The following is a 15,069-nucleotide window of genomic DNA, read 5'->3' as shown; positions in this document are numbered from 1 at the left end:
AAGGCTCTGCGTGTAACTGGAAGAGACTCCCCCCAGGAGGTCAGAGGTGAGGTATCCCCAGCATGTGGACTCTTTTTCTGGCTGACCCTGGAAAAAGACGGTGTTCTTGATGTCATGATGTCTTCTGAAGTGACTGCTGTAATGTTCTGGGTGTGGAAGCCTGACTTCCCCCCCCAGCCAAGGTCCTGGTCCAAATGATGGAAACCCGGCAAGCAGTGAAATGGCAGAGTCTGGGAGAAGTGGGAGCCAGAACTGGGGTAACTCGTCCTTCTGGAACTGAGCCCAGGTGGAAGCTATGAAAGTAACAGCTCTGTTACCTCCTAGACGGATCTGAGAATCTCAAGTGTGCACACACAGGAGCACACGTGCTCACACTCACTTCATGCGTGAGTGATATAAATAGGCATTAAACGTCATTGTTGATTCACCTTTGATTTTCTGAACACATGTAGGACAGAAATAAATGTAAGTGTTCTCCAAAAAAGTCATTTAATCAAATTTGTACTCACCCCACTTCCACCCTAGTCTTTAATCAGAAGCTTTAAAAGAGGATCAAACTGATGGACTTGGATTTTTCTTTTTTCCCAGCCTAGGTCAAATAGATGCAAAGGCAGCAGAGGTTAGGGGCAGGGGTTGAGATAAAGCCTGATCTGAAAAGTAGCTGGCTCCTGCCTGATCAGTTGGGATTTTGCTGCAGGTTGATTTCACTCAAAAGTCAGACTGTTTAATTCTGCAGTGGAGAAAGAGTTCCCAAAGACCGGGCAGATGCAGAGAGAGTCTCCTGACCCCTGTCCCCCTTCCTCCTGCAGGAGGGGACTCACCAGCTGGTCGAGAGTGGGCGATATGACACAAGGGAAGATTTTACAGTGGTCGTGCAGCCGTTCTTTGAAAACGTGGCGATGCCAAAGACCCCGGTAGGGCCTCATGTATAAGTGGGAGCCATAGGTGTGCCCAGCTGTCTGAGCACCATTTGTGTTATGCGACGTCCCTGTAACACAGCCCCTCTATTCTGTCCTGTGACCAGGAGGGGTTGCCTGACAGCTCTTTCTTCGCTCCTGACTGTTTCCACTTCAGTAGCAAGGCTCATGCCCGCGCAGCCCAGGCCCTGTGGAACAACATGGTAAGAGGACCGAGGTAGGAAAAATTATTCTCCTTCTGATAGGAAAAAGATTCCAGGAAGCTTTCAGAGGCCCATCACTCAGGCTGTGTGATTCCCTGCACAGCGGTGACGATAAAGCCCATGTCCTCCGTCCCGCCCTCCCTTCTCCGGCCTCGCCCTGCATCCTGGCTTTTCCATTCTTGCCACCCCTTTCTCACTCTGCATCCTCCTGCTCCTTGGTTTAGCTGGAACCTGTCGGCCAGAAGACAAGAAGGCATAGGTTTGAAGACAAGATCAATATCACGTGTCCCGACCAGGTACGGTGAAGAGTGCAGCCTTGCCAGGGGTCTACCTAAAGCCCCTTTCCCAGCCTTTCGAAGTCTCTCATTAACGTTTCTCAGTTCCTTCCATCCCAGCTTCTCACCCCCACCCCCAGCTCTGTTCACCTACCCACCCATTCCAGACTCCAGTTAGCCATCCACAGTGCCCCATCTGATTGGGCCGTGAAAGGTGATAGCCAGTGGCCGGGAGACCCTAGAGCTCGCCTCTGTCTCTCCATGTCCCAGCGAGCCCTGGCATAAGTCTGCACACGGCTGTCTCCAGCTGGGCAGAGGGACATGGCAGGACCAGCCAGATCTCATTTTGAAGGCCAGGGGTGGGGAGGACCTCAAGGACGGGAAGGGACAGAGGATACCCCATCTCCACAGAGCCACTGTCCCCATGGTAGGATGGAAAGAGTGAGGGGCTGAGACCTAGAAGAATATCTTCTAGGGTGGAGGTGGGGTTTGGGGGTGGGAGGTCCATTGGAAGCCGGAGCTAAGAAAGCAGACATTCAGCAGAAAGGCAAAGCAGATCTCCGAGTTCATTCACAAATGATCAGAGAGATTCTTGGACCTTTGCAGCTGCTCCCTCACCTCTGTCAGTTCCCCTAGATTCCCAGAGGGGTCCCAGGCCCGGCACGGGAACCCACTGATCTGGGGCTTGCAGGGGGCAGGACCTCAAAGCGCCTGGCTTTTCTTGTCTGGGCGGGAGGCGCCCAGGCTGCTGCAGGGCGGGAGTGGCATGGGGTGGGAAGGGGTCCTGCGAGTTGGGGACATGCTCTTGTATTAGCAGAAAGGGAGGCTCTGCTGGGAAGGGGCAGCGTGGGGAAAGAGAGGTGACCCAGCCACCTCAGCCAGTTGGGTGGGAGGCAAAGAGCAGAGGTGCTCCTTCCTGGGAGCCGTGCAGGGTTTATTCCGGTTGTTCAAGAGGTTTGCAGAGACGGCCGGGTACGTCCTGGGAGGGAGCCCAGGGGTCAGGCTGGTGGCAGGGGGCTTGGGAACGTGGAAAGTGTTTCTGCGCACCGGAGCAGAGCAAGAGGCAAGTCAGCTTGCTGCGGTGGCTCACCCTCCCGCTTCCCCTCACAGGTTCGGCCATTTCTGAGCACCTACAAGAACGCTGTGCAGGTACCCGCTTGTTGCTTCCTTTCGGCTCAGCCGCCAGTGCAGTGGGCGGCCCCCGAGCTGGGACCAGCCCTGCAAGGCAGGGTGGGAATGTGGGCAGGTGTTCCCGATGGGCCGTCGGGGGGATTCACACTCTTCTGTGAAGTCCATCCACCTACACCTTCAGACAGTGGGGAGGGCAGAGGAGGAGCCATTGATAACAGCACAGATAGGGGGCCAGCCGGTCAACTCTCAGCCTCTCCAGACGTAAGTCAAGAGAAGCATCCCTCTCACAAGGCTGCTGCAGAAGCAGGGCTGGCATGCGGTGGGCTGGGTCGTTTTGCTGATGCCCTGATGTTTACACTGGATGGTGGGGGCCGTGTGCGGGGGTCTGAACTAGGTTAGCAGATGGAGCCCAGCCAGATTCTCAGAATCACCCAGGGAGCCTTTTTCAGATGTCCTGCTAGGCCCTCCCCAGGGTAGGGCCCAGGGATCTGTGTTTGTTAAAGCTCTCTGGTGAGTCTGATGCCAAGCCAGCCTCTCTGGCCCCTGGCAACTCTGAGATTCTGGGATTCTTTCTACACCCCTAGGGTCACGGGAGCCAGCTGCTGTGCAGTGACAGAGCCCCTTCTGCCTCGCCGCCCACCTCAGGTGAGCCCCCTGTGGCACAGCAGGACCCAGGGCCCCTCCACAAGAACTCACTTATGGCCAGGGCTTGCTTCCTGTCTGGCTGGTCGCCTGGGACGAGTCCCTGCTTTGTCCCTGTCTTCTGTAGTGAAGTCTGACCCAGCAGGACCCAAGGCGGCCAGGGTCCTTCCGATTCAGCCCGCCATCGGGAGCACACGCGGAGTAGCCACAGGAGCGCCGCCCTCAGCGGCCCAGCCTGGGGTGTGACCTTGCCCGGGCCCGGAGGCGGGGTGTGTGGTGCCCAGGAAGGCCCCAGAGGGAGCCAGCTCTGCGGGTGGCCCTGCGGCCCCAGGCTCTGCAATCACTGCTGCTGCCTGCCATAGGGCTGGAAAGTTCTCTGGAGTCTTCGGAAGAGACTTGGGGGCAGGGAAAGACCCAACATGACTATTCCTCAGATTCTTGGTGGAAATCCAGAACCCAGCTCTAAATGGGCCGTGCGTCGGGCTCTGCACCGCATCTCGGATGGGCCAGCGGCCATTTGGTCACGCACTCAGGTCACAGCTGGTGTCCCACGTGACTGCTGGCACCAAAGTGGTGGGATCCCACTGTGCCCTAGCATCCCCTTCCTCCTCCCCGTCTCTCTCAGCACCTCTCCCTTCCCGTAGGCCCAGGATCGTTTATTGTGCCTCTGATGGGGAAACTGTTTTCATCTAAGCTCTGCCTCTATGGCGCCATGGACGCTCAGTCCTGCACAGCCGAACACACACGCGGGTCATGTTTCTGGTCTTGCTTAAAGCAAGAAGCCCTGGACTCTGACTGCAGCTTCCTTCGCACAGACTCAAGTGTGTCTGTTTGTCTTTCCAGTGCACACCCTGAGACCTGCAGATATCCAAGTTGTGGCCGCTCTGGGGGATTCTCTGACCGTAAGGATGCGTGGGCCCCACGTGGCTGGGGACGGCTGTGTCGGCTCCGGGTCCCCGTCCTCCTGACCCCAGGGCCTGCGCTCCTGGCCTCTGCATTATCCCACCCCTCCTTCCTGACTCTGTCAGTCTGAGTGCAGGACAGTGGTTTGGTGTGGCAGCCACTTTCTCCATCAGGTGTGCGAGGGGGACTCTTTTTCAGGAGCGAACTGAATTGTCTCAGGCAGTAGAGGTTTGGAACGCCTAATGTCACCATTTGAACCATTGCAAAAATATGTCATTTTGACTCAAAAACTCTCCTAAACCTAACGTGGCTGCTCTTTTCCCTTGGGATTATACCTTACGAGCAGCTCCAGCCTTCACATCCATTTCCTCTTTGCCTCTGCCCCAAAGCAGGAAAGGCTCCACAGCTGTGGCAAAAGCTCTGCTCTTAAGTTCCAAGAAATGGGGCCATTGTACCATCCCCAAACAGCACTTTCTGGCAGCACGGCCAAGGCCGTGAGATTGTCCTACAGAACGTCCCAGAGGGAAAGAGGAGAAATGTGCAGTGTATGAGAAATCTGTCCGCTGGGGCCCACGCAGTCTATGGGCTCTTCCTTCCTGCGTGTAAAGGACTTAGGAGCAGAATGCCGCTAATAATATTGTAAGTGTCTCACATTTATAAAGCACTTCAGAGGCTTCAAAACTGTTTTTGCAGCTATGATCCAATTTGCTCATCAAAACAATCCTGTGAGATGAGCAGGGCATGGCCTCAGCTCCGTAAGGAGGCAGCTGAGATTCGAGGAAGCCACGCAGCTGGGGAAGCAGCAAGCCCGGGCGTTCTGGCTCCCAGGGCAGCGTTCTGCTCACGCTACGTTGCGTGCGCGGAGAACACCTTGGGAAGCCCTGCATATACGCAGCCTCCCTTTTCTCTTGACTTGCTGATTTTCCTGTGGATTTTGATGTGTTTTCAAAGGCTGGCAATGGGATTGGCTCCAAACCGAATGACCTATCTGACGTCACTACTCAGTACCGGGGGCTGTCATATAGGTAATGTTAACCCATGACCCCCTCCCACCCCATGCTCACCCGCAGAGATCGGCCGGGGGTTTGTCTCCTATAAATGCATAAATACCAAAGAGCAAGGACCAGGTCTGGAGGGGGCTTTCAGAAGGAAAACCTATATATTTCTGCCAAATGTAACAATTTGGTGAGTAGAGAGGGTATCTTACTGCTAATAACCCTTTCCTTTTAATTGTGCAGAAGGAGCACATCAGGGTACTTATCAGACTTCTGGGTCAACAGATCCAACATGAAATGCACCAGAAAAGCACCGAATCTCTGAGTCTTCTGCGTGTATATGTGCACACGTAGATTCTCCCATGTCTCTTGTTTACTGTCTGTATGTATCGATTCATGTTGTTTATTCATGTTCTGTAGCCACACCTCTGCCTTTATGTACGTGCACACGTCTGTACAGAAAACTCCGAAACGCAGCACCCGCTTCAGGCAGAAACAACCGAGACAAAAGTCACAACCAATAGGCGTTGCCGAGCCCCTCCCATGTGCCCGTATGATGGAGGCGGGTGGGTGAGAGGAATAGATGGGAAGCACAGGCAGATGCTTATGCCCAGTTGGCAAGTGTTATTTAAAAATAAAAGATGCCTGAGTGCCACAGGACTATAGAAGAGGGAATACCCAGCCTTGCCAGTTGGGATAGGAGGGCTTCCCAGAGAAGGTGGTAGCCAGTTACGCCTTGGGAGATTAGCAATTTGGTAGGTGAGAAAGGGCATTCCAGGCAGGAGGTAAGAAAGCTTAAGACGTGTCAGGAAAGTGGTTGGATGTGGATATTCTAAAGTTTCTTTCTTTCCTGATAAAGTTCTTGTTTACGAACCCTTCACAGTCATCGGCGATTAGCTCAGGATTCAAAACCACTAGAACACGGCCTACCACAAGAGGGCAGAGCGCTGATGAGAGGCAGGACAGCTCAGTGCCGGCCCCCTCCCTTTCCTTCCGAGAGGTTCAAATGAAAGGTTTCTTCTAAGAAAGCGAGAGGGAACGGAGTGGGGACGACGAGGACGGTGCCAGAGAGAAAGTTTTTCCCGGGTGAGAGAAAGGCATCCTCACTCAGCCAGGAGCCACCCACAGAGAGGATCCAGGGCGTGGGTAGCGTGAGGACATCACCCCGCCTAGAGCTGAGCCAAAGGCCTCGCAGCTCCCGAGGTCCCACACACCCTCCGCCAGGTGGGGGGTCTCTACCGGGCTGCCGAGGGACAGAGTGGAGGTTGCCTCCTGACCACTGGGCCCCAGGCTTTACTGAGGCTGCAGCAGAGAGAAAAGCCAGAGGGAGAGCAGGAAAGCAGAGCTTATTACAGTCGAAAAAGCATGAGGTTGTGGCCGCTTTACTTAGTCTGAGCTAAAGAAGGCCGTGACCTCACATCCTAGTGTGGGAAAACAGAAAATACGGCAGACAAGCCAGCCAGCGATGACGCTGGTGTAGTCAGGGGAGTGAGGTGATCTGCCCAGCTCCGCAAACAGTTCAACTGCCCGGATTCCCGGGATTCCGATAGAGACAATCTTCTGCTAAAGGTCTCTCTCTGCAGCTGTGGAAAAATTCAGCCATTGCTCTTTGTTTCTTCCTATGAGTGAGGTCCAGTAAGGCCTGATGTTTCAATCTTCCGGTTCCAATTCCGAGGCCTTGTGTGCTCAGTGGCTGCTGTCCCTTTAAGCCCTTTATTCTAAATGTTTCAAAGACCTGCCCCAAGACCCGTGTGCGTTAAAGATAGGAGCTCTTCTTGGTCAGAGTCTGAGAGACAGTTTGACACTTGATGAAGTGGGTAGACTAGGGTTTCTCAAAGTGTGTTCCATAGAACACTAGCCCCAGTCTTTTATTTTGGGGAAAATATTTCCTACCATATCTTTCCTCGGGGGAATTCACATACATGTTAGCATACTGAAGGCTCTGAGAAGCCGCCCTACGTTGAAGAGATCTGTTTAAATTGTGTCTGTTGAATCCAGTGTTTCCCTTAATCCCAGAACTCTTTCTTTGTTCATAACTCTTTCTCTGTAAATGCCCATTAGCATCCCCTGGGAAATGTCCATGCAGTAGACTGATCTGAGAAAAAGCAATTTTCTGAAGCCATTAAAACTTCCGGATGGGAAGTATGAGGCAATTAATGGATTATAGGTAAATTAAGAATGCAAATCGAGCCTCTTCCTCCAAGGAAAGAAAGTGGAGAGAGCGGACCTCACAGAGTCAGACGGGGGAGAAGGATTTTTGGTAGGTGGGCGGCTGTGAGCAGGGCCTGCAAGAGGTTTGGCTGTGAATATTTCCAAGGCCCCTTGACCTGTAAGAATCACACAGCAGTGAAAGGCCCCAGCTCTGGGTAGCTTAACGGTGTGGTAGGCCCAGGGGTCTTTAGAGAATTGCCTTTCCAATTGAAATGTTTGCTTGGTTGGACTCATTCAAAGGACAAAAATAATATTTATCAAAAAGTGCATTTCTTTGCCTTATTAATTAGGAGGTCAGTCTCAGGTTATTGAAACTCCTCCAATAGATGTTATCAGGCATCTTCTCTGCATCTCTCCGCACACTATGGGTGACTAGGGAACAAAGCCCAGCCTTCGAGCTCATGGTGTCATACAAATTACATTAATCTGAAGGGTCTCGTGTAAACTAGCTGTTTCATATGGGTCTGTTTTCTTTCATGTTTCATACAGTTCCGATCAGAGCGAGGGCTTTCATATTTTTGTTCCTCCGTATTTATTTGTATAATGCTCTCTTTTCTCCTGGAAACGGGCTCAGAGAGATTTCTGTAGCCTATTGGTCTTGATCAGCTACCTCACTTGTTTTAGAACAAAGATAGTTTTAGACAAGAAATTACAATAGAATGTACTTGATGTGTGTGTGTTTACGTATATCTCTGTGTTTATATGTTGACTGAAGGAGAAGAGGAGGCAGAGTTAGAACACAGCGACTGGAGGAGGTATATGGCTTTGTAATTTCCTGCCAAGTGAAAAGTGTTCTGATTAAGTGCTTTTAGTCCAGAGAAGGATGGATCAGGAAGCAGCTGAAGTAGTAGCTTTATACAGAGTTGGGAAAGGATCAGAAGCGTAAAAAAAAATGCCCAACCAAAGGCCAAGTTAAGTTCAGACATTGGATGGAGGTAGGAGAGAGATTCCTGAGTGAGATAGAAAGGTAGGGCTTACCTGGCTTCTTTTTCTCTCCACCACTTGAGGTTCTTGAACCTTTGACTTAAGCCCCTGACCACCATAGTGTGAAATAGTCAACTTCATTCCAAGCCTTCCCTTGAATGAAGAACGGCCAAGACTTTGATTCGTGGCCTGTCCTTTGGAAGGTTCTACTGGTGGGCTGAAGGCTAACACTGTGTTCTCAAAATCTCTTGGCCTGGGATAATATGCTGGGACTGAGGAGGGAAGAAAGGAGGAGACACAGAAGAAAAATAACAGTAGATACAATACATCTGAACATTGGACTTTTTTCAAATAGAAATACTTTTCTCCTTGCCTCCCCCATGTATTCAATTTAAATGCATGAAAGGCAATGAAACTTTGTGTCTCTTGAAGTTAGATTGAGGGCCATAAAACTAGATGAGATGAGATGAAATGAGATCGGGCATCGGAAGGCAGTGAGAGGCCATCCCCCGAACCTTCCAGCGGGATTTGCCTGACCACTGGGCAAAGAAGAGCTTATCCATTTTCTAAAAGTTTCCAGCTCAAGCTGGTTTTTAGTTACCTTTATGGTTTTTAGTTTCCTTTAGAAAGTTGCTTAACCCCTGTGTGCCTCAGCTTCCTACTCTGTAAACTAGAGATAGTTCATCCTCATCACAAGCTTGTCTGTGGATTTGAGATAACTGATGTAGAGCATCTGGTTCGCGGCTGAGCTCGTAGTATATACTCAGCTAAGTGCGCTCCCTCCTGATTTGCTGGAGAAAAGAAGCAGCCACCTTTCAGCTTCAAATCCTGAATTTGGGGGAACCAACTCCTCGGGCAATTCAAATATTCTCAGAATCCCTCAAACACAGAGATGTCTCTGGCACACCTGGCAGGTACTGATGGCATGGGCATTGTTAAAAGCTGGGGGCGCTTTTTTGTAAAGCCTGTGTATTGATTCAGTCTCTCTCATTGGCTTTGTTCACTCTGTACAGTTCAGGAGGGGACGGCTACCTGGAGAATGTGACCACCTTACCGAGTAAGTAACCACCAGTGGCTTGAGGTTGTCCTCTGGGTCCATCTGACCCCCAGGCTTCCTGAAAAGTGCCTCTCCGCTAAGAAAGGAGGGAATAACATCTTCCTTGTGGACTGTCATTGAAATGAGACGAGAGGCCTGTGGACAGGTGGCTGAAGGGGATGGAATAAACTCTGTGTTTGGGTTCCGGAGACCTGGGTATGAGCCCTGACCCTTCTGTGTGCTGGCCGGGTGACCTGGGCCAAGTTACTAAACATTCTGAGCTTCAGATCTCCTCAACTGGCCCAGAGAGTGTGGAAATAGTCAAATGGGACAGTGAGTATTTGCTGCACTGTAAACTATAAAAAAAGAAAGAAAGAGGGCTCCCCTGGTGGCGCAGTGGTTGAGAGTCCACCTGTCGATGCAGGGGACACGGGTTCGTGCCCCGGTCCGGGAAGATCCCACATGCCGCGGAGCGGCTGGGCCCGTGAGCCATGGCCACTGAGCCTGCGCGTCCGGAGCCTGTGCTCCGCAACAGGAGAGGCCACAACAGTGAGAGGCCCGCGTACCGCAAAAAAAAAAAAAAAAAAGAAAAGATAGAAAGAAAAGAAAAACTGAGAGGCTCTTGTTGTCTTGGCCCAGCCTGTCACCAAGTCGTTTGAGGCCCCAACTCCTCTCAGGAGCACACTCTGCCTTCCATCCTAAGCCCTCTGTGTCCTGTGCACCCTTCCCCTTCCAGATATCCTTCGGAAGTTCAACGGAAATCTCACAGGCTATGCGGTGGGCACAGGCAACGCCAGTGACACAAATGCCTTCCTCAATCAGGCTGTTCCTGGAACAAAGGCTAAGTATGGCATTTGGGGAGGGGAGGGGGCCTGTCAGGTAGGGAGGGGGAGGCATGTAGTCCCCTTTAAGGTTGTAATTCTGACCTCTGAGTGCCAAGGGGACATTTATCCATTTGCAGCAATGATTTGAGAAGTTCTTGGCCACCCTCTTCTGTGGCTGCCCCGTGACCAAGGCCGCAGGGAGGCTGGAGGGCTGGGTCTTGGACAGAGGCCATGCTCCTAGAGCCTGAACTCCTGGCCTTGCTTTCCTGTGCAGCATGTTCTAATCATTCAACTAACGACCCACCTTAGCCAATTTTTAAAACTTAACCATGGCATAGTGGTACTCTCTACAGCACCTCACAAGTGGCAACGCCCCCAAAAGATCAGGGAGTACCAAGCAAATGGATGGGCAAGCCAGGATCTCCAGCCTCAGAGGCTACTTAGAGGGGCAGTAAGTCTTGTCCTGTCCCTGCTCCTGCTCTGGAGCTGCAGGAAATGCAGCTGAGAAGCCAGAGGCAGCTGGAGCCAACTGCTCAGCCTCCCGGGCTGCTCGTCCAAGGAGGCCCCTCACCCTGCTCCTAGAAGCCTCAGCCGCCTGGGTCTCCTTGCTCCTGGCCCAGCCTGGGAAGACCCTTCTTAGTAGTAGAAACGGCTGGGGACAGATGGACCCACCACCAGGCGCCAGGAGATGAACGTTCTGTGGCTCCATCTCACACTATAACAGGGACCTAAACTAGTGAGGAGCTGGGGATGCCTGAGGTCTGGTCTTTCTATGAATTCTAAACCCGAGTGTTTGTATGGTGTATATTTATTCCCCCACCTCTTTCTAAAAGAAACATGTAGCTAAGTTTGCCAAAAACGACACAACATATACATGAGAGAGAAAAATCCCAGCTTCTGGTGGGGGGAGGAGGGGAAGAAGCAACTGTGTCAGTATGAGCCTTCTTACGATTCTTGTGTCTAAGCATCAAACACTCAGCTTCCTGGCAGCCAGGGTAAAAAGAGGAAGCATGCCAAAACTTTCCTAGATCTAATTTCAGAATCTACACCAGTCCTTCAAAGGAGATGAACGGTTTCCTAGCATGGAACCTTAAGGACCCTTTGCATGTGGAGTCCTAGAAAGGAGACCATGCGTAACAAATATAATTGTCAGTACCCTTGACTGTTGTTTTAGGACAAACACACGACAGGCTTTGCAAACGGTTATTTGTTGTAAGAACTCTCCAGGAGAGGCAAGTAGCTTCTTGTCCTGAGCCTCAGGGTCTCTGCCAGCTCGTGGTGGCGGGGAGGGGTTAATGCCATAGAAACCTCCAGTTCAAGCCCTTTAGGATGAAAGGTCTGGGCGCTGTTCCTCAACAGGACTGATTTCCTCTCCTCCTCAGGGAACTTTCAAGCCAAGTCCAGACTCTGATACAGAAGATGAAAGATGACCATGTGAGTCAGATTTTTGGTTACTTTTACATTGCTTTTTCTTCTTTTTTCTTTTTGGCTGCCTCGGGTCTTCGTTGCTGTGCACCCGCTCTCTCTAGTTGTGGTGAGTGGCGGGGGCTACTCTTCTCCGCGGTGCATGGGATTCTCATGGTGGTGGCTTCTCTTGTTGCAGAGCACAGGCTCTAGGCACGTGGGCTTCAGTAGTTGTGGCTCGCGGGCTCTAGAGAGCAGGCTCAGTAGTTGTGGCGTGAGGGCTTCGTTGCTCCGCAGCATGTGGGATCTTCCTGGACCAGGGCTCGAACCCGTGTCCCCTGCACTGGCAGGCAGATTCTTAACCACTGTGTCATCAACGAAGCCCTATGGTTATTTTTAAACACTAACTTTCTGACCCACTAAAGTCCCCAAATGGAATTGTCTGCCATGAAACCAGTGAGCCTCCTGTCACTAGAGGCATTCAAGCAGCAGTAGGGCAGCCCCTGTCGAAGGCCCTCAGGAGATTACGTCAGCTGGGGGGAGGTTTGTTGCTGATCACAATGACCTTGAAAATCTCTCCTGATGCTAAGAATCTGTGGTCTATAAACAAACCTCTGAAGTTCTGTCAGCTCTGAGATTCTGATGCTGTTATTTCAAGAGGGCAAGGAAGTTTTAGAGGGTTGAATGGATTTCCTAGCTGTGGTGTTTTTATTTGTTGGAAATCATCAGGCATTTTCCTCCCTCTGTGTAGAGAGTAAATTTCCACGAGGACTGGAAGGTCATCACGGTGTTGATTGGAGGCAGTGACTTATGTGACTACTGCACGGATTCGGTAATGGGGGCGGGCCAGGCCTACTCATCGCCCTTGATTTGACCTGTAAGCCTTGGAGATCCTATCTGAGAACAGTCCCTAGAATCAACCCTAGGATTGTCCATCTACACCTGTGTGTGTGTGCACGCACAGACGCACATGCACACGCAATTCACACACGTGCACGCACACACTTCTTGCCCCCCGAACCCTCGCATTTCTGGCTCCCCCCTCCATGTCCCAGCTGGCATGAGGCAGCAAGTGACAGATATACAGTGCTCCTTTTCCCGTTTCTTACAACTCCTGAGAATTCAGAAAGAGAAGAAGCAGTAAAGCCCAAGCCCGTGAAAGGGGTACTAGACACATTCTGCTCCTGAGCTACAGCTCTGGCTGAAGGTTCCAGTCTTCTGTCTGGCCCATCTTTGGCAACAGCGAGTAGCCAGCTGTTCATCTCAGATTCTGACATGACGAGCTGGTCACAGTTGGATGCCGAGGGAGAACGAGGCCTTGGGGCTGGAGCTGGGTGGGGAGACTGCCCTCTCCCCCTAACCAGCTCCTCCTCTCCATCCTGTCTCTTCCCAGAATCTGTATTCTGCAGCCAACTTTTTTGACCATCTCCGAAATGCCCTGGACATCCTGCACAGAGAGGTGAGTGGCGGGCTCCCACAAGCTGGACACAACTCAAGCGTGTTGGGGGCAAGAGGGTGAAATGCCCCCTCCCCTGAAGGAGACAGACAAGGACGTGGGCTCCTGCCCTTTCCAGAGTTTGGGGCTTCCCCCCAAGGAAGCCTCATTCTATTTGGAATCAGCCCCGAGGGTCTCAGGCTTGAAGAAGGGAAGGCAGTCCCCCCACCTCTACCTGGGACACTCCCTGGTGGAGGCAGCTGGGCGGCTCCCAGGCTGGGCACTGCTCTCTGAGTGGCAGGCAGTGTCTACAGTAGGCCCCTCTCTGGTCTCCCCACCCCCTGGCATGGACAAGCCTTTCCAGCTGCCCAGGAGGGGGCGCTCTGACTACCAGATGCTTCTATGGGTTGCCAAGACTCTGGGCCTGCTCAGCAGAGTTAGCCCAGGTCGGGCTGGAAGGAGAGAGTCAAGGGCTAATGTCCTGGCAAACGGGGCACCTACCTCACCAAATGAAAGCTAACGGATTTGGGGCTTCCTTGGTGGCGCAGTGGTTAAGAATCCACCTGCCAGTGCGGGAGACACAGGTTCAAGCCCTGGTCTGGGAAGATCCCACATGCCGCGGAGCAGCTAAGCCCATGTACCACGACTACTGAGCCCACGTGCCGCAGCTACTGAAGCCCGCGCAAGTAGAGCCCATGCTCCACAACAAGAGAAGCCACCACAATGAGAAGCCTGTGCACTGCAACGAAGAGTAGCCTCCACTCGCCGCAACTAGAGAAAGCCCACACGCAGCAACGAAGACCCAACACAGCCAAAAATAAATAAATAAATTTTTAAAAAAGATTTAAAAAAATAATAACAAATTTAAAAAAAAGCTAACGGATTTGGGTTCACTAACTGATGGCTGAACGAGCTGAGCCCTCAGCATTTAGACTCGGGTCTGCCATGTTGTCCCACTCCAGGAGGCCCATTCACGCTGCTGCCAACGTGGGTGGCACAGCCTGCAGGGCCCTAGGTGGTCACCTTGTGTCGACACCTCCCAGAACCCAACTCAGGGACTCCGGAGCCAGATCCCACTTCTTGGGGCCCTAAGGCAGCTTGTGAAAGAAGCCCCTCAGCCCCTCTCTCATCTGAAGCCTCTCCCGTAGGTACCCCGGGCGCTGGTCAACCTCGTGGACTTCATGAGCCCCCGCGTCATGCGGCGCGTGTTCCTGGGGAACCCCGACAAGTGCCCGGTGCAGCAGGCCAGGTAGGCGGGTGCTTGCTGGTCTGGCTCACGCGGTGGGGACTCCTCGGGGTCTCTGTGACTTGGTCCGTCCATGTGTGCAAGTCTGTAATAGGGTCTGTGCCAGGACCACCTCCTTCTGGGAAGTTGGAGCCAGGGCCCCCGCTTACCAGCCTCAGGGTATCAGCGAGAACCTCTGTGATACGGGGAAGCCACGGGGAAGCCACGGGGAAGAGGTTAGGGCTGGGACAAACACTAGTTCTCAGAGACGGTGCAGCCCAGCCTGTGAGAAGGAGAAACATATAGGGACGTGTCCACAGGTGGTGGAAGCGTAATGGAAAGCAAGGGAATGGTCCCCAAGATTCCCTTACCTTTGTGGGGAAGAAGCGAATTGGGGAAGCACACAGGGAGCTTCCAGTTGGGAGTGTTTTGTTTCTTAAGCTCCGTGAGAGGTGCAAGGCGTGTGTTTTATTATTCTTCCTACATTATATATCCATATACTCATTTAACAAATACTTTTTAAAATTTTGCTGTGCACCAGGTACTATTCTGAGTGCTCTAGAGATATCTTTTTTAACATTAAGTGTATTTTATGGATGTGAAATAATCCATAACAAAACAAAAGGGGACACAGTGGGGCACTAGTGTGAACTCAGGAGGTGTCTGAGGCGTGAGCATCAGAGGCCCCGAAATGCCAGCTCCAGCGCCAGAGCAGACACTTGTACTTTATTTCTAAACACTGAACGTTGGCTTTTCATTGTCCAAATTCACGTGTTCAGCGTAATTTGCTGCAGGCCCAGGGCCTGTGGTCCAACACTTGTACTCTGTTAACGTGAGAGGCTGCCCACCCATACACCCTTGGGGCTTTGTCCATCCCCCTGTCAGGCCTGAAACCTGCCCTGAGCACACGCGGCAGAGCCTCCTAAGCCAGGGCTCCGGTGAGC

At 52.2% G+C, this 15,069-nt stretch overlaps 1 protein-coding gene across 9 annotated transcripts in view; it reads left to right on the top strand.

Moving 5' to 3' along the window:
- PLB1 (phospholipase B1) overlaps positions 1-15,069 on the top strand; it is a 178,542-nt gene that overhangs the window by 128,021 nt on the left and 35,452 nt on the right. For all 9 annotated transcript variants that reach the window (XR_003434109.1, XM_027113504.1, XM_027113503.1 and 6 more), the window contains 13 exons: positions 810-914; positions 1,025-1,120; positions 1,345-1,416; positions 2,506-2,544; positions 3,111-3,171; positions 4,012-4,070; positions 5,023-5,096; positions 9,215-9,258; positions 9,974-10,082; positions 11,444-11,495; positions 12,217-12,297; positions 12,859-12,924; positions 14,049-14,149. Coding sequence is in view for 8 of the 9 variants with exons in the window: in XM_027113504.1 (XP_026969305.1) it covers positions 810-914; positions 1,025-1,120; positions 1,345-1,416; positions 2,506-2,544; positions 3,111-3,171; positions 4,012-4,070; positions 5,023-5,096; positions 9,215-9,258; positions 9,974-10,082; positions 11,444-11,495; positions 12,217-12,297; positions 12,859-12,924; positions 14,049-14,149 (959 nt within the window). In the remaining variant the exon portion in view is untranslated. The remainder of the gene's footprint in view (positions 1-809; positions 915-1,024; positions 1,121-1,344; positions 1,417-2,505; positions 2,545-3,110; positions 3,172-4,011; positions 4,071-5,022; positions 5,097-9,214; positions 9,259-9,973; positions 10,083-11,443; positions 11,496-12,216; positions 12,298-12,858; positions 12,925-14,048; positions 14,150-15,069) is intronic.

This window comes from Aethalodelphis obliquidens, unplaced genomic scaffold (genome assembly GCF_003676395.1).
Source record: "Aethalodelphis obliquidens isolate GAN/ISIS:26980383/991018 unplaced genomic scaffold, ASM367639v1 scaffold12, whole genome shotgun sequence".
Lineage (NCBI taxonomy): Eukaryota > Metazoa > Chordata > Mammalia > Artiodactyla > Delphinidae > Aethalodelphis > Aethalodelphis obliquidens.
This window is presented reverse-complemented; position numbering and strand designations above follow the sequence as displayed.